The sequence below is a fragment of the Choristoneura fumiferana genome, chromosome 19 (genome assembly GCF_025370935.1).
Source record: "Choristoneura fumiferana chromosome 19, NRCan_CFum_1, whole genome shotgun sequence".
Taxonomy (NCBI): Eukaryota; Metazoa; Arthropoda; class Insecta; order Lepidoptera; family Tortricidae; genus Choristoneura; species Choristoneura fumiferana.
In genome coordinates, this window is record NC_133490.1 from 10,227,016 (window position 1) to 10,244,636 (window position 17,621).

A 17,621-nucleotide genomic window follows, 5' to 3' on the forward strand; every position below is an offset into this window, starting at 1 on the left:
CTAGCTATACGCCAATGTCTCAAAACGACTTTGTATCAAAATGCCTAAATAGAACATGGCTAATAGAATTGCATAAAATCTTTGCACCTCTTCAGTGGACAGGGAGTTGATAAATAACTAGCTTAAAAAATCATACAAAACTGGTAAGCAAAGCGAAGAGGAGCAGGCAAACGGAACGGTGAAAAGATTGCTAGCGGGGAAGCTCCGCGAATGCAATAGTACATTGTGTCTTAAAGGCGTTAAATGAGGAATTACGAACGAGAGTCTATTAGAAGCCCGAAGCCGGAGACTGCGGGCTTTAATGAGTCGATGTTACCGCCCGTGCTACATAATGTTTTTCATCACATTTGCTAGTAAAATTGTATATTTGTAAAAGAGCCCCCCCCTCCCCGCAGCATGTGCCCGACCAGCACGCCATGCAGTAACAAACTCATTTACCGACCCTGGGCTTCATGACAAGAAAATTAGTACGGGCAATGACTCATTTATCGACCACGGGTTTCATGACAAGCACATTAAGGTCGAGTGTTTTATTTGGGGGGTTGCAACCAAGGTACACGACACTGATTACGAGCAACTGTGATGAAAAATCAGTTTACAACTCTGCTCCACGTTACATTCTCGCTCCGCACCGCTCTAGCCCCGCACCTATAGACAGACATAGCCGCACTCCGCTCCGTATTACCGCATCTCCGCTTCGCTTCAGTAGACGGGCTGTCTTAAACTTATGGCACACAATTCTGCTATTAATTCTATGAAACTTAATGCCATTTCATCTCGTATTTAGCATTTTTAATTTTTCAGGAGCCATCGCTGTTTGCCGTCGCGAAGCTGCTAGAGACCGGTCTGGCCAACATGCACAGAATAGAAGTCATGTGGAGACCCATCACCAATCATCTTCTAGAAGTAAGTTAAAATAAAAATGGTTCTTTCAATCTTTATTTCCTGATTTTCAAGGTTCCGTAATCCTGTAAGGAACCCTTATACACGGAATGAAAGATGGCGCTGTTTTAATAATAAATTGGTCTTAAAAAATAAAAATAAAGTATACTCAGCGGTACAAAATTTGGCCCTCGACATACAAAATTATCTATACTGTAAAACATGTGAGGGCCAGATTTTTTGCCGCACAGTATATTTTTTTATTAATAATTGTATTCTTTTTTTTAGGTGTGCCAACACCCCCACATACGAATGAGAGAGTGGGGCGTCGAAGCGATAACGTATCTCGTGCAGGCTGCCTTCCAGTATCATCACAATCACCCAGCACTCGTCAACGAGGTATGCGAGTGTTGGTTCACTCTCCAAATGAATTAAAAGCACGGAATAAAGAATAACAACAGGATACACACTTTGAAATCTTCATCTTCACTTCTGAAATTGTAGCGTAATTATACTTCGTTTTCTTTAGCATTAGAAAAAAGGTAAACAACTTTACGAGTCTTTTTATTGAAAAACGTTTAAAAAAACAGTAACTATTACTTATGATACCAAAATAATGTAAATGATCATATGTCCTTGCTAATTGTTACATATTTGCTGTGACTTATTTTTCAAAATTGTTATTCAATACAAATAAACGTCAAGATCGCTTACCTTCTTTCTAATGCTAAAAGAACGAAGTATAGAACTTTACGAGAACAGCATATCGTTGAGTGAGAGTCTATTGTACAGGTATGTGCTGCCATCTAGCGTGGAATAGATAATTGACAACTGTTTATAGAAAAAACATTACCAGTCACCAGACAGATGTCTCCAAACAAAATATTACATTGTAAAATTAACTGCGAACGCTCTTAGATTCAACACAGCTGACTATGAAATTGATGTATTTATGATCTGCGTATTTCGTTGCTATGCAACTTCCTCCTGTTTTTTCTATTCCGTGGTGGAACTACAGCCTTATTACCTTGTTCCTCCGCTATCATACGTGCTTGACAGTTACGTCTGTGCGACACATGTACGTTATCATGCAGAACCTGACCTCCTCCACTTCCACATAAATCGATACATAAGACAAGATCCAACAATCACAAACACAAAATGTTTACGCGTTTCAAACTCTCTTCGAGTTCATTTTTAAGGCACACAGCCGTGTTGTTTGTAGGCTCGCGAACGGCTGCTACTAGAGCCGCTGGCGGAGTTGTGCACGGTGCGGCACTGCGACGTGCGAGCGAGACAGCTGGAGTGCGCGGCGCGGCTGTTGCACTCGCGCGGGGAGCAGCTCGGCGCCGCCTGGCCGCTCATGATGGAGGTCATCTCCGGGATCTCTTCGCAACACAGGTGGCCAATCAATCAATCAATCAGTCAGTCAATTTTATTGTAAAGCTATTCACCAAAGTGAATACATAACAGTGGGCCATCTTCGAACGAAGATCTGTCTAGCTATGTCCCCTAGTCACAAGGGCTTTGAAAGGACAGGGGGTGGGAGGGAATACGGAAAAATATGAATTAACACAAAGTGGGAGGGGGGGAAATTTCGTGTGATTCTTGACTCTTGCTAGTCAACAATTTCGTTACCCGCCGTGGCAATTTCAAAACTAGATATTATGTCTTGCTAGCTTTGATCACACTGCCGGCGAGAACTCTTTCTCCACTATTTTTTCACAATGACAAGAGCTATCAAAATTAAAACTATCAGCGACACTCTCTTGGCAGTCAGAATCCACGCGGAGAGAACAAACAGCTGTCACTTTACTCTACAGTGTGAATGATTGCTCATCGCGCTCGTACACTCGCTTACAGCCCAGTGACAAAACTATAGGAACTACGCCCTCGCTTCTCGCTGCTCGCCAACTCGTTTCTAGTATCTAGCTCTACTCCCCAGGCAGCACACAGTCATATAACTGGCCAACAATTAGCCTTATGCAGGATTAAGCTTTATTATATATGTATAGAAGCTGTGTGTATTACCAAGTTCTGTATTAAAGTTGTTTTTTGTTATGATAATGCTATTAGCTGAGTTAGTTCTGTAATTTGCCGATTTTATTTCTTAAAGCTGAATAGTCATCATAAATAGACCTGTTACTCAAGAGTTTGTGTAACCTTTTGTATAACACTGGTATAAGATTCTATTATCCAGCAGAGTACTGAATAATTGAGGTTCTGTTCTCTTTTAGCTGTATTACACACCACATCTTGACAGTTACACAGCTGCTGTATAAAGTAGGGTGTGGTTCCTGTTATGAAGCATATAGTTAGTTAACAGAATTTAAGGTAGCTGTTATAACTACTTTATGCCGCTTTAAGTACGAAATTACTGTCATGTGCAGCTAACTGGGGTAAAGCAAAAGTAACAGATTCTTATGCAGAAGTTGGCTGAGTATTCACGAAAAGTAGACATTTTTTAAGCTAGCAGAACTATTTTGCAATATTTGTCAGCATTTATGCGGCTAGTAGTTTGACATTTCGATTTCGTGCGCGCGCTTATACTTAATATTAAAGTGTGTTGTGTAAATGCCGCCTATCAAAAAAAATGCTAAAAATATACTGTGGGTTTTTCATTTATTTTATGACTGAATCCTAATTGTTTGATTTATATTACGAGTGTGTATGATTATAGAACAGTTATCGAAAATATGTTGTGGGCAGACCACTTTAAACCAGAGAACATCTGAATAAGTGGACACATAAGGTCTGTTATGCAGACATTAGACGAGGAGCCGCTGTGCAAGCAGACTTTATTCAGAATGAGCGTCGCCATAATGAATAACATAACCTATTAAATGATGAGAAATTTTATACTCGAAAACTCAATTATGATAACGAAATCGGTATAATATTCTTGTAAAAAGTATTACAAGGTTACTTTTGAACCCTCAAATGGTATAAAAACATAAAAAATATTTCACTCGTAAAAATAAACCAACGACGAAATGTTGTTTATTTCTCAAAAACCTGGCTTATCAGGTAGCGCGTAAAAATTTTGCACGAAATGTATATATGAATACACGGTAAAGTTGCATGCGCACCTACAATTTATTATTTCTAGCACAAATAAGCGTATAAAATTATTTACCGCTAGAACATTAAAATTTGGCCATTTATTTTCTGCTGCTGTCACTCACCAAACAACGCATGCACTTTTAATTTATTTTTGTGTTCGATTATGTCAACTTCAAATTTAATTCGAATAAATTCTTGATAAATGTTCTGAAATAAGCTTAAAGCTGTGTATCATCTGAATATCTGAGCTTTGAAGGACTAAGCATATAGTTCATTCATCATTCATTCATCTTCTGGATAACAGAGCTGTAATACTTGCATAAAAGAACAAAATGCTTTTATGCAGAAGATACTCAGCTTGTCGTACAATTATTCAAAACTTATTCATGTGTTATATTGCTATTACTCAGCTATTAGCGGTATAATTTTGTGCCCAAATTGCTTGAGTAACGTCTGAGTAAGCGCCAAATCAGCTAATTACGGTAGTCTTATTCAGCAATTCGTTTCTGTGACTGCTATTATAAAAAAACTTACTCAGAAGGTTTGTGCTGGCTGGGTCGCTTCCCGTTCATCGTCGGCGGTGAGACCATTTTTTTTATTCCACGGACGGCAAACGAGCAAGTGGGTCTCTTGATGGTTGGAGATCACTATTGCAAAATCAGGGGTATCGCAGACGCTTGCCAACCTAGAAGTCTAAGATGGGATACCTCGCGTGCCAGTAATTTCACCGGCTGTCTTACTCTCCACGCCGAAACACAATGCCTAAAAGTTGATTGACCTATGATGTTTGTACCCTCCAGCGAGCAGCTGATCCGGTCGGCGTTCCAGTGCGCTCAAGTGGTGGCTGGCGACCTGCTGGGCTGCGCCGGGCCGCGCTGCCTGCGGCGCGTGCTGACCGCCGCCGCCGCCTTCGCGCACCAGACACGCGACCTCAACATCAGCCTCACGGCCGTCGGCCTCATGGTGTGTGGTAACACATAACCTTACTTAAAGATTTATTCACAAAAAAAATATTAAGATTGTTAATTTTTTTGTTACTTTTACGGTCATTCCGTAAAACCCATATCGAAAATACAAACTGAAATATAGATGCATAGAAAAACCAGAAAAATAAGAACAGCGCTGGGAATCGAACCCTACGCCACCGCTGGACAGTCATACAGACACGAATTTCTCCTATGCACCACATATCTCAGCTTGTTTGTTTTCCTATTTAGTCACTTAAGCAGCGACACTAGCGACATCTATGCTGTAGCCCTCATCCAGAAACTTTCAGCACCCCATTGGAACTAACCGCTCACCCGGACAAAAGATGTCGTTATTAAGCAATCAAATTAAGTTTGGTTTTTTTGGAATCTATTTGTATTTTTTATTTCAATTCCAAATTCCCAGCGCTGTTCTTATTATTCTGGTTTTTCTATGCATCTATATTTCAGTTTGTATTTTCAAAAAGAATTATTCACACAACTATAGAAAATTACCTATTTGCCTATCAAGCAGAGGGTCGTGCGTGGGTTCGAACCCACGCTTCGCTCAGATTTCGGTTCAGAGGTCTGAGTTTTCCAGAATTCATGCGCGAACTTTTGAAATTTACCATAAGTTTTACGGTAAAGACTATCGACCGACCGACCATCGTCAAAAATGGAGCAACTTAAAATATGTACTTTATAGAGTTTTAATTTTTTGTTTTTAGTGGAACATATCTGACTACTTATACCATAACCGGGATAAGCTGACGGCGGCGCTCGCGAGCGACGCGGCCGTGTGCCCCGAGGTGCCCAACCACGCCGAGCTGCCCCCGCTGGACAAGCTGTGGATGTGTCTCTACATCCGCCTGAGTGAGTCACCTCATACAAAACCCAGCGGCTTGGGGCAGAAAATGCCTCAAGCAAATTCTGAGAGCAGACTTGAAACCCTCTCCCCGTAGTAAGCTCCAGGGAGTTTGGGACGTGCAGCCGGGTATTATAGCCGGTGAGAGTCCGGCACTGTCTGGCCTCTCCCTTCCCAGGCGTCCACGGATGTTTCCCCCGCCATCTCCTATAGTGGCTTTAGCCTTGAAGGCGACTCAACTCATGTGACATGCCTTTGATTGACAGACCTTTATTTTTTTCGCCTTCTTTTTTTAATTGCATCCGTGCGAAGCCGGAGCGTGTTAATAGTATTAAATAAAAAAAAATGTGAATATTTTGCAATACGTGACAGTTTTCTTCTTACGAAAACTGGTAACTTTTGCAGCTTCGCTATGACAGATATGGCGTTTGCTACCTGACACGGTTTGCACAGAGCGGTTGGACGTCTATTGAAAAATAGTGTGAGCAGCGCTAACTGCGCGCGTCGCGTGCGAAGTATTGTAGCGTAGGCCCGTAATGCAGACTGTGCTTCAGGACCTTACTCGACAGTGGCGCTAACCGGTGATCACAAATATGAGTTCCTTGTTTGGTCCGTGCCCCAGGTGAGCTGTGCACGGAGCCGCGGGCGCCGGTCCGTCGCGCCGCCAGCCAGACGCTGTTCAGCTGCATCGGCGCCCACGGCACGCTGCTGAGCCAGCCGGCGTGGCGCGCGCTGCTCGCCGTGCTGTTCCCCATGCTGGACCAGGTAACCTGACCTGACCGACGTAAGAAAACATTTATCCATGACATGTTGGCACATGTATGCTTTTTTTCGACTTGCTAAAATAGTAGATTGTACAACAAGAGCATAGAACGAGCCATTTTACCCGAGACGTTCATATAGCCCGAGCCGGTACGGTTGATAGACACGTCGAGGAGAAAATGGGTTTAATGCTCGAGTTTTACACTCTGCTTTTCACTTCAATTGCGAGGAGATGAAATAACAACAGTGGAAACACTGTTCACTTACTACGTGCCTCTTATTTTTCATGCATTGCTAAATAATTATAAATATTTAGCTTTCTTGATTTATTTGATTGTTTTTTTTTTAGTTGTATACAGCTAAAAAAATATTTAAAAAATGTATATTTGTATGTTTGCTGTGGCCTAATTGCCTTGGTCTTAGAGAAAGATTTTACTTTATGCACTAGAGCATAAAAAATCATTGTATTAAGTTTAAATGTAAAATTATTAATTGAGAAGTGAAATAAGTTAATTAATTAAGAGTGCTCGACACGCTAATGTCCAATAGACGACACCCTGCTGTCATCTCTATCGCTAATGACATAAGATTAAAGATGACAACCATTGAGACAGTGACGATCACTCGTGCGTTTACCTTTTTTTTAATAGCCTATATGTGTGTCCGACTGCTGGGCAAAGGCGTTTACCTTACCAGGTAGTTTTTTTTTTCAATGATCAGAGCCGTCCGTCAAAGTTAAAGGAAATCAAGAAAAATACGGCGTATATTTAAGTATGTATTCAAGTCCGTTGCCTAGCATCCACGGAACGACCCTTCACAGCTATCCAAAAATAGTCACAAATAGCTCTCCTTCATCAGTCAGATTCAGAAAAAGAAAGCAACCGCGAGGTAGGCTCGAGTTGAACTGTCGTAAAAAAAAGTTATTTCACTTCTCATGCTCGTAAAGTTCGTGTTTATGCTGTATCTAGGCAACATAAAATTATTTTTTATGCTCTAGTGCATAAAATAAAATCTTCGTCTAATACCAACTCAAGACCAAGGTAATCAGGTGTCAACAGCCACAAACAAAAAAGTTTCTATATATTTTTTAAATATTTTTTAATTTAAAACTAAAAATCAATAAAATCAATCATAATAAATCAGTAAAATTAAAATAATGGAATTATTATAATAATGCATAAAAAATAAAAGGTACATAGAAAGTGAATCATTGTTTACACTGTTGCTATTTCATTTCCTCGCCATCGAAGTGAAAGAGTGTAAAACTCGAGCATTAAACCCATTTTCCCCTCGGCGTGTCTATCCACCCTCGCCGTACCGGCTCGGGTGGCTATATGAACGCCTCGGGTAAAATGGCTCGTTTTTTGATCTTGTTGTACAATCTACTATTTTTATAATAACCCCTCTCTCCCTAGAAACTTTTTTAAAATGTTTCCTTGATCGCAGGTCCAAAAACAATCGAACATAGCGAGTTCAGAGAAAGTTGACACCGGAGAACATATACTGATTCATCACACGAGGAACACGGCTCAGAAGCAGTGGGCTGAGACACAGGTATGTCAGATCTTGCCTCTAAAGCTGTAGGTTTCTGGTTACTGCAATTTGTATGGAAACATCTATTTCTATGTCTGTACATTTTGATTGCGTTGACTTAGAAGCTCACTGCTACGAGGGGCAGTAGTAGTTTTAAGTCATCATGACATCATGTCAGCCGAAAGACGTCCACTGCTGGACATATGCCTCCCCCAAAGCTCTCCACTCAGACCGGTTTTGTGCTTTCCGCATCCACCGCGATCTCAACCAGGTCGTCGCTCCATTTTTTTGGAGGCCTACCGACAGCTCGTCTCCTGGTCCACGGACGCCATTTGAGAACCTTCTGACCCCATCGGCCATCATGTCCTGCGAGCAATGTGCCCCGCCCACGTGTAGATTTAGTATTTGATATTAATTTAGCAGGATACATTTACGCTTTCCAGAGAAAAAGGGTTTTGACAGGCGGACAAGAAAGTGATCCTATAGTGGTTTTGTTTTTTCCTTTCGAGATATGAAACCCTATAAAATACCCTTAGTCATGCAATGTGACTTAAGCAAGCTTGAATCTATATTAACTGTGGTATCTTGGCTTTTCTCCGAATATATTTTTCCAAATTATTCATTTCAAATTTTTCATGTTTCATACAGACGAACGTTTTTTTTTTCTGAAACTCTATGTAGGATATATTTAAGGATTTTCCAGATATCGTGTCGGGCAGATATTTGGTTGAATAATACGAATGTTTGTTTTCGGGTCTTGGACGTTCAATATGTATATTTAACATATTATAAGTATGTTTATCCGTTGCCTAGTAAGCTTTAGTTAGTATGGGAGTGGATCAATTATTGATTAATGTGTTGTGACTTGTGTGTGTGGCCAGGTGCTGACGCTGTCGGGCGTGTCCCGCGTGTTCCACTCGCGGTTCCAGCTGCTAACGACGGTTGGCGACTTCAGCCGCTCCTGGGCCGCGCTGCTCGACTACATCACTGACTTCGCGCTGCGCAGGAGTCATGAGGTAACTGGCTGATGGCTCTAGCATCATTGCAACACCGGTCTTTTACCATTTATAGGGAAAAACTTATCATTACACTGCTATCACCACAACCGTGAACCACACTACGATGACGCGTTTTGAACTCAATCAAAGTTCATCCTCAGTGCAACACAATCGTTCATCGTGCTACCGAATGTTAGACTTAAGCCTGTTTCACCACTCACTGATAAATTTTGTTTTAGGTAAATGTGATGCCGTTTCTATTTATTCGGAAAAAACAATCAGAGACGGAATGAAGTTTATCTGTCACATAATATTTATCAATGAGTTGTGAAACAGGCCCTTGTCGTATGTTTTTAGCATTTTTTTTTCCTATCTCCATTGCTGATTAATCCCCCGCTTGGCAGGTGTCGGTGGCGGCGCTGAAGTCCTTCCAGGAGGTGGTGTCTGCGGCGGGGCGCGCGGCGGAGGCGGAGCCCGACGGGGTGCTCCAGAAGCGCGTGTGGGCGGCCGCCTGGGCCGCCTGGGCGCGTGGCCGGCGCCGTGCCCACGCCGCCCGACCCCGCAGGTCGGTGCCTACATCCGCTGATCCCGTCATGGTTCAGCTATAATAGACCTTAAGTTTTTGTTAATTAATTTATAGCTACAGATTCCCACCTTATTCATAAACACAATCAAACACTTATTTTAGTTTAAATTCGCTAAAATTCGGTTGCTTATCTTCACTTGACATTTGTATTTGTTAGAAAGGACAAAGCATTTGTTACTTAGCATAGGCTGTTAAGTTTTTATGAATAAGGAGGGTCTATATCATCTCTACTTAACCTATTTATAGTTCACTTTTTACATGTGACATGCTATGAAGCTATCTCTTTATATTTTACCCAATTAAATACCTATATCTATTTCTAGTAGGTACTACAAATATCCGTCATAATACCGCGTGCGGCCTGTAAGAGCAAATAATTAAAACATAAATGATACTCGTCAAACTGAACAACATTAGCTTAGCGACTTTTAAAAATAATTCGGTTTTTAAGTTTTATCGCACTTTTAAGTTTATTCGAAGAAGCAATGTAAAGCAAATGCAATGCTTGATGCTTGTAGCGTGACAGGCGACGTCGTTAATTGTATTCTAGGATGGCGGACATTGATAGCAGTATTTAATTTGTATGGCAAATTCAAAGACTCCATTATTTCTAAAAGTCGCTGAGCTAATGTTGTTCAGTTTGACGAGGACGATCTATGTTTTAATTTTTGCGTATTACAGGCCACACCCGGTATAACAGAAACTTAACAGAGAGCCTGATTTGCCACTTAAGTTGTTTACTTATTTATTACTTGAAAATTTATTGGACAGTGGCGGAGGACGGAAAACCGTTGGACACTTACGCGCCATCTTTAAATTTCCTCACGACGCTCGTGCAGATATTCCCACTCATCTTCCAGCATATACGACCCACGTGAGTATCATCCCAGCCTATATACATACGTCCCACTGCAGGGCACAGGCCTCCCCTCAGAATGAGAGGGCTTGGGCCATAGTTCCCACGCGGGCCCAGTGCGGATTGGGAACTTCACACACACCATTGAATTGCTTCGCAGGTTTGTGCAGGTTTCCTCACGATGTTTTCCTTCACCGCAAAGCTCGTGGTAAATTTCAAATGTAACTCCGCACATGAATTTCGAAAAACTCAGAGGTGCGAGTCGGGGTTTGAACCCACGACCCTCTGCTTGAGAGGCGATGGGTCAAACCACTAGGCCACCACGGCTTACGGCACCACGTGAGTATACAGCGTGCTATTTTTGAATTCCGTCAACTTTAAGAGAGACATTCAAAAAGTCAAATAAAGTTGAGTCTCATTAGTCTACTCATAGGTCGTCGACTCCAGCGCAAGCCAAACGGAACTTTATAGCTGTGCAATAACGGTGGAAATTCGCTTGCCGCGTTACCGATAGCAAGGGTTATCAACGCTTTAAAAATAAAATAATAACTTGATGCGCATTTATTTCTTGCATTCACTATGGAAACCAGTATATTCAAACTTTATTTGATTATTTATGTATAAGATAATAAACCTCACAATTTTAACAATTTGTATATGTACTGAGCGGCAAAAAATCTGGTCTACACGTATGCAGTAATAGGTAATTTTGTATGTAGAGTGGGCCAAATTTTGTGTCGCCCATCTAGTACCACATTTTAGCGTGCGTCGGCAAAATCTTGTTGCTTTATTGGTAGGATTCTTAAACAGGTTATAAAATATGTATGTGATAAATGGGCCAATCAACTATTTTACCGACACTTTGGGCGTCTCCTGCGTTACCCAAATTGTCTCTGGCGTTACCAAAAAATCGTACTTCCAACAAGATATTTCACTTGAACTTACGTAGGATGGCATGTATTCATGCACACCATCTATTAAATTACAGAAAAAAACATGTCTACTTACAAAAATCTGCAATTGTTTGAAAAATGTCGCGTCGCGGACAGATTAAGTGTCGGTAAAAAAGTTGATTGGGCAAAATAAAATAACGCAACAAATACATAAATAAAATAAAATAAGCGGAGGCGCGTCACGCGGGCGATCCGGGGCAACCGCTGAATAAGCCACTCCGGAGTGGCACCCGGCGTCTACTTGGAGCGGCAAACGTAATCACGGAGTGAGCAGCGCCTGGTCTAGTTAGTAGACAATAAGGGACCTCTCACAAGACGTTTTTTTTTACGCGCTGACGACGCGTGTTTTTGATTCGCACGTCCTGTGTACGTTTTATCCCGTTTTGGCAGTTTTTACACGTTTTTTTGTCGCAAATGAAATGTGCTGTAAGCGCGCGTTTGTATCGGTACAAACAAGGATCGTGTGTAAAGTTAAAACGAGCCGGCTTCTTTGCGTTTGCTGAGCGTTCGACTTGCGTTTGTATAGATACAAAGGAGCGTAAAATAAATGTTGTGTTTATTGGTGTCGTGTGGTCAGGTTCACGGCGGCAGACGTGGAGCGGCTCGGCTCGTGCCTGTGCCTTGTGGTGTCGGTGAGGCCGGCGCCGTGCGCGCTGGACTCGCTGCCCGCGCCCGCCGCCGCGCCCGTCAGCCTGCACGCGCTGCACGCGCTGGACGCCGTGCACAAGGTACACTCAGCACGTGGAGCGGCTCGGCTCGTGCCTGTGCCACCATCAGTAATCTGATCTAAGAGATGGACATTAACGTAATCCCCGTGTCCCATGGTTAGTTTAATTTCTCATTCCCGGTATATTTTTTTTGTAAAGCTAATTTGTTTAATGTTTGTATTTTAGGAGGCGTTGACGCGACACGAGCTGCTGCCGGCGCTGTTCGCGGCGCTGACGGCGCTAGCACGGGCCAGCAGCGGCGGCTCGCGCACGCGCAGCCTGGCCGCCGCCGCGCAGCTGTACCGCGCCGCGCCCCGCGCCGCCGCGCCCGCCGCGCCTGCGCTGCTGCAGGTACCCGCTGGCGGCGCTAGCACGGGCCAGCAGCGGCGGCTCACGCACGCGCAGCCTGGCCGCCGCCGCGCAGCTGTACCGCGCCGCGCCCCGCGCCGCCGCGCCCGCCGCGCCTGCGCTGCTGCAGGTACACGCTGGCGGCGCACGCGCAGCCTAAGATGGGATACCTCGCGTGCCAGTAATTTCACCGGCTGTCTTACTCTCCCCGCCGAAATACAACAGTGCAAGTACTGCTACTTCACAGCAGGATTAACGAGCATGATGGTAGCAATTCGGGCGGACCTTGCACAAGGTCCTACCACCTGTTTCATACATATTCCTTATTGTTTTTATAGTTATTTATTTTGATATTGACAGGCGCTACACTCGGCTGTGAAGCAGTCGACGGCGGACAAAAGACGGACCAGTGTTGATCTACCGGATGACACTGCGCAGATCTCCACGCTGCTGTTACAAGTGAGGATCGTTTTGTTCCACGCTACGCTAGCTTTGTACGAATATTAACGAACCAATAGAAACGGTTCATATACTTGTCCTCACTCCGCGTAGCCGGTTCTACTAAATGAAGCTTTTCTATTGGTTCACATCTCTGGTGCGAACGCGGCCTAATTCAGTCTTTGTGGCGTTTGGTACGAGGCTTTGTACATATTTTAGAAGTACAGTAGAGGGCATACATATCTATAGTATATGTATAGAGTCAATTTTTATCTTACAAAAGAGAGCAATTAGAGCAATTTATAATTTGAAGACGCGTGGATCTTTAAGGTCTTTTTTTAAGGAAACAGGTATCCTAACCCTGCCGTCGCTTTATATTTTTGAAATAATCATGTATGAAGAACATATGTAGTTTTCCGACTAACGTCGATAAGCCAAAGGCTACTAGAAACACAGGGAAGCTTAAAGTTCCATCTTACACACTGGCTAAAACCAAAAAAACGTTTCTGGGAAATTGAATACGTTTTTATAATAAAATTCCAAAAAATATTATAAATGAAACAGACACAAAAATTCAGATCTATTGTCAAGAAGACATTAATATCTAAGGCGTATTATAAAGTAACTGATTATATCATGGACAGGGATATTTGGAAATAATTCCGATCCGCATTAGCGATCCGTTAAAATAGCGAACCTACTGTATTAAAAATAAAGTTGTTTTAAATACTTGTGATGTATAGATATCATTTCATAATATTGTAAATCTGTTTAAAAAAATATACCTCGTTGAGTTTCTTGCCGGATTCTTCTCAACAGAGGTTTTGCCGAACCGGTGGTAGATTTTGTTTTGACATTCATAAGTGCTGGTTTTGGCCTAAATTGAATAAAGATATTTTGACTTTGACTTTGACTTTTATACATCGACCTTACGCTACAAACCCTAAAAAAATCCCTGACTTTCCCTGACCACATTTTAAAATTTTCCTGACCAATCATGTACATTCCAAAGCAGATATGATTTTTTTACTGCCCAAGATACTAAGCTAAGCTCACTTTTTCGTTGACTGTTATTATGGTGCCACTCTTTAATACGTCGCCCAGAACTGGAACAACTGCTGTTAAAATATCGAGTTTTTTTTCCTGACTAGATTTCTAGCAAATTTTTTCTGACTTTCCAGAAAGTGGACACCCTGTTTATGGTTAGAGGCATAAAGGTGTTTAGATATTTTTGACGTCTTGGTGACATACATATATTTATTCCCTTGACCTGTACCCTAATCAAAAAGTTGGTGAATAAACTACTATTTTTACAGGTATTGTCTACCGGCCTGCCTCTAGCGAGAGAGCAACCGGAACTATACGAAGAGTTCTGGGAGACGTTGCCCGGCGTGCTGGAAACATTCATGTTTGAAGCGCCGTGAGTATTCTATACTTGGTTCGGATAGGTATTTAACTAAATGTAAACAAAACAACGTCATTGGTGTCTTAAACATTGAAATACCCCCATTAAACTACCTAAATATTTGCGTTTCTGTATTTAAATGCACTAGTCGAGTCTGTATTACAATGATAGATAAGTGAAATGTTTAAAATCCTCGAATGTACCAAATATGGCAGCTGAAGTTGGTTTACATTTAGTTAAATACCTATCGAAACCAAGTATAATCATCTTGACTTCACTGATATCATAAAGATTTTATGGTCCTCTCCCACCGTGGACCATGGTTCGTGACAGGACAGGACTATATTTTTAACCTCCGATGCAACTATACTCGAGTTCAAAATTCGGCGAACTAGATTGATAACTGAAAATGTTACCAGACAGCAAAAAAAAATATGCATATGAATATGTCGATACAAATTTGTCGAAATGACCTTGTGTAGACGCGGAATGAAAATGTTTGTCAGTTTTGGACTTTATTTTCATCTTTAGGCCTGAAAACGACAAAAAGGATAACAACAAATAATAACGTAACGAAAATTTCACAATAACGGAAATAGTTCCAAGCAAGTCGATGGCAGTTAATGTCAATAAAATAAAATGTCGGATGGCGTCCTTCCCGATGTTCAACATATTTTTTCGAAATCTTTCAAATAAAAGATTTATTTTATTATTATTTTGTATTGAGTTTTTTTCTAACATCAATATTAAGTATTTTTTTTTAATATCGATATTACAGCACTGGTGTAACTGTGTCAACATTTGTGTGTAATGAACTGTCAAGTTGGTTCGCCTAATTCTGGACTCGAGTATAGGGCTTGTTTCGCTGTTCTCCACGAACTAACTACAATAGCAGCAAAAAAGTGTAAGGAGCTAACAGTGTTGTGAGGCAAGTGTGTTTCATGATCCAATAGAAACGCTGCATTTACCTCGCCTCGCTCCGCTCAGCTGTTTCCACCAGAGATGTGCTGTGCGAGGATAGGTAAATGGAGCGTTTCTATAGGTTCATAAAAACACATCCCTCGCAACACAATCTCGCACATGTTTGGTGGAAACACAGCCTTATAGTATAGTCTACTTTGTTTTATTTCTCATTATTGTTCTAGTAAGTTATCGCTGCGTCGATTTGTGGTGTTCTATGAACAATACTTACCCCCTGTTTCGCTATCCATTGATTAAATTTATTTGAGGGATAAATGTGATGTCGTCTCTGTTTGTTTTGTTCGAATAGACAGGGACGGCATCACATTTATCCGTCGAATGAAATTAAACAATGGGTGGTGAAACAGCCCCTTAAAGTGTACCTAATGGTTTCGCGTTATGTCTCCAGCGGCACCGGCGTGGACGGGTGCGCGCGCGCACTGGTCAGCGTGATCCGCGACGAGATCCTGCGCGGGGCGCCGCGCGTGCCGCCGAGACACGTGCGCGCCGCGCTCGCGCTCGTGCGCGCCGGCTCGCTGCACACCATGCCGCCGCCGCCGCGTCAGTACACGCACACGCACACACAGACAGACACACACACTGAAGCATACGGGAATCCCAGAACCCCGCTATAGTGCCGCGTTAGGCAATCCTTGCTTTAACCAAGCTATAACTATCTTACCCGTTACTCTTTCGACAATAAATAAAAGTTTTTATGGTCTATGTTTCACCACTCACTGTTAAATTTTAAGTTATAGATAAATGTGATGCCGTCTCTGTTTATTCGGACAAAACAAACAGAGACGGCATCACATTTATCTGTAACATTAAAATTATCAATGAATGGTGGAACAGCCTAATACTCTTAGCATGACGTAGACTTCTGTCTCCGCAGAGAACGAGCTCGAGCTGAGAGAGCGGGAAGAGTTCGCGCGCGCCTGCTTCGAAACCCTTTTGCAGTTCTCCATGCTTGAAGACGTGTCACTATCCGGGGTCGAAGGTAAACAAGTGTTTCAGCAACGGTACCAAGATATTTAACAGCTGATCACCACCATGCAGGCTGTAACTTTATGATCGTGAATCCCTAAAGGGCCCTTTAAATTGGGTAGTTTTTGTACAAAAAAAAACACAATTTGTCCGTCATTCAAAAGGTATCGCACGGCTTGACGTCACTGGCCCCCACTCTCGAAACTTGACGCGTTTCATCTTTGTAATTTTTTGTTTGACTGACATGACAACAGAGAAAATGCGTGTCCAATAATATTTTCTTAAACTTACTTAATAGAATTTTCACTTCTCATGCTCGTAAAGTTCGTGTTTACGCTGGATCTAGGCGACATAAAATAACTTTTTATGCTCCAGTGCATAAAGTAAAATCTTTGTGTAAGACCAAGGTGTCAACAGCGACAAACAAAGAAGTTTCTATAATTTTTTTAATAATTTATATTTTATGTAGAACTAAAAAACAACCAAAGCAATCAAAGTAAATCAATAAAACCAAAAATTTATAATAATATAGCAACCTAGTAAGTGAACAATGTTATTATTTCCACTGTTGCTATTTAATTTCCTCTCAATGAGGGCTATCGCGAATGAATTCGCCGCTAGAGGCGCTAGTGTAGCGTGAGGTCTCCGAAATGTCAAATTTCATAGTTTTTGGGTGAGCTACGCGGGTTTATTTAGAATTAGAATAATTTTGTGAATATTTTGCATTACTGAAATAATTATGGCTTATGCGTTACGGGCAATGAATGTCTGTGTTTGGAGACAGTTTTGTCTTTCGAAACCTTTGTCCTCCCTTTTTTTCGAACAAAACGGGGACATTGCAATGTGGTATGCTCGATATTTTTATGCTACGGTTTTAAGGCGTATTAAATATGATTTTAATCTAAACTTTGTTTCATAATAACAACTTTGAAAGCCACACTAACAACCTCACGCAACAGTGCGCCATCTAGTGAGACAAAAAACGATAGCCTCATTGAAGTGAAAAGCAACTGCTACTCGTATCGGCTCGGGTGGCTATATGAACGTCTCGGGTAAAATGCCTCGTTTTATGCTCTTGTTGTACAAACTGCTATTTTTATCTTCCAGGTTAAATTCTATTTGATTGCAGATGATCCCGACCCATTGGCGATAGTAGCGCTACTCGACAGGTTCCACGAAGTGATATCAAAGTACGCCCGCGACGAAGACAGCAGCGACCCCCTACCCAGGTACGCTACCCGGGGGGAATCAATGAGGGCTATCGCGAATGAATTCGCCACTAGAGGCGCTAGTGTAGCGTGAGGTTTCCGAAA

The 17,621-nt window shown here is 42.0% G+C and overlaps 1 protein-coding gene across 1 annotated transcript in view; it reads left to right on the forward strand.

Annotated features, from left to right (window-relative positions):
* The window catches only part of mon2 (Mon2 homolog, regulator of endosome-to-Golgi trafficking), a 49,420-nt gene that overhangs the window by 24,915 nt on the left and 6,884 nt on the right, over positions 1 to 17,621 (forward strand). Inside the window, exons 21-37 of the mRNA XM_074102906.1 lie at positions 805 to 906; positions 1,171 to 1,281; positions 2,108 to 2,283; positions 4,746 to 4,908; positions 5,639 to 5,783; positions 6,398 to 6,540; positions 7,984 to 8,091; positions 8,952 to 9,086; positions 9,473 to 9,629; positions 10,426 to 10,528; positions 12,041 to 12,191; positions 12,357 to 12,521; positions 12,879 to 12,977; positions 14,273 to 14,376; positions 15,731 to 15,882; positions 16,217 to 16,321; positions 17,438 to 17,537. Coding sequence (XP_073959007.1) covers positions 805 to 906; positions 1,171 to 1,281; positions 2,108 to 2,283; positions 4,746 to 4,908; positions 5,639 to 5,783; positions 6,398 to 6,540; positions 7,984 to 8,091; positions 8,952 to 9,086; positions 9,473 to 9,629; positions 10,426 to 10,528; positions 12,041 to 12,191; positions 12,357 to 12,521; positions 12,879 to 12,977; positions 14,273 to 14,376; positions 15,731 to 15,882; positions 16,217 to 16,321; positions 17,438 to 17,537 — 2,219 coding nt within the window. The remainder of the gene's footprint in view (positions 1 to 804; positions 907 to 1,170; positions 1,282 to 2,107; positions 2,284 to 4,745; positions 4,909 to 5,638; positions 5,784 to 6,397; positions 6,541 to 7,983; positions 8,092 to 8,951; positions 9,087 to 9,472; positions 9,630 to 10,425; positions 10,529 to 12,040; positions 12,192 to 12,356; positions 12,522 to 12,878; positions 12,978 to 14,272; positions 14,377 to 15,730; positions 15,883 to 16,216; positions 16,322 to 17,437; positions 17,538 to 17,621) is intronic.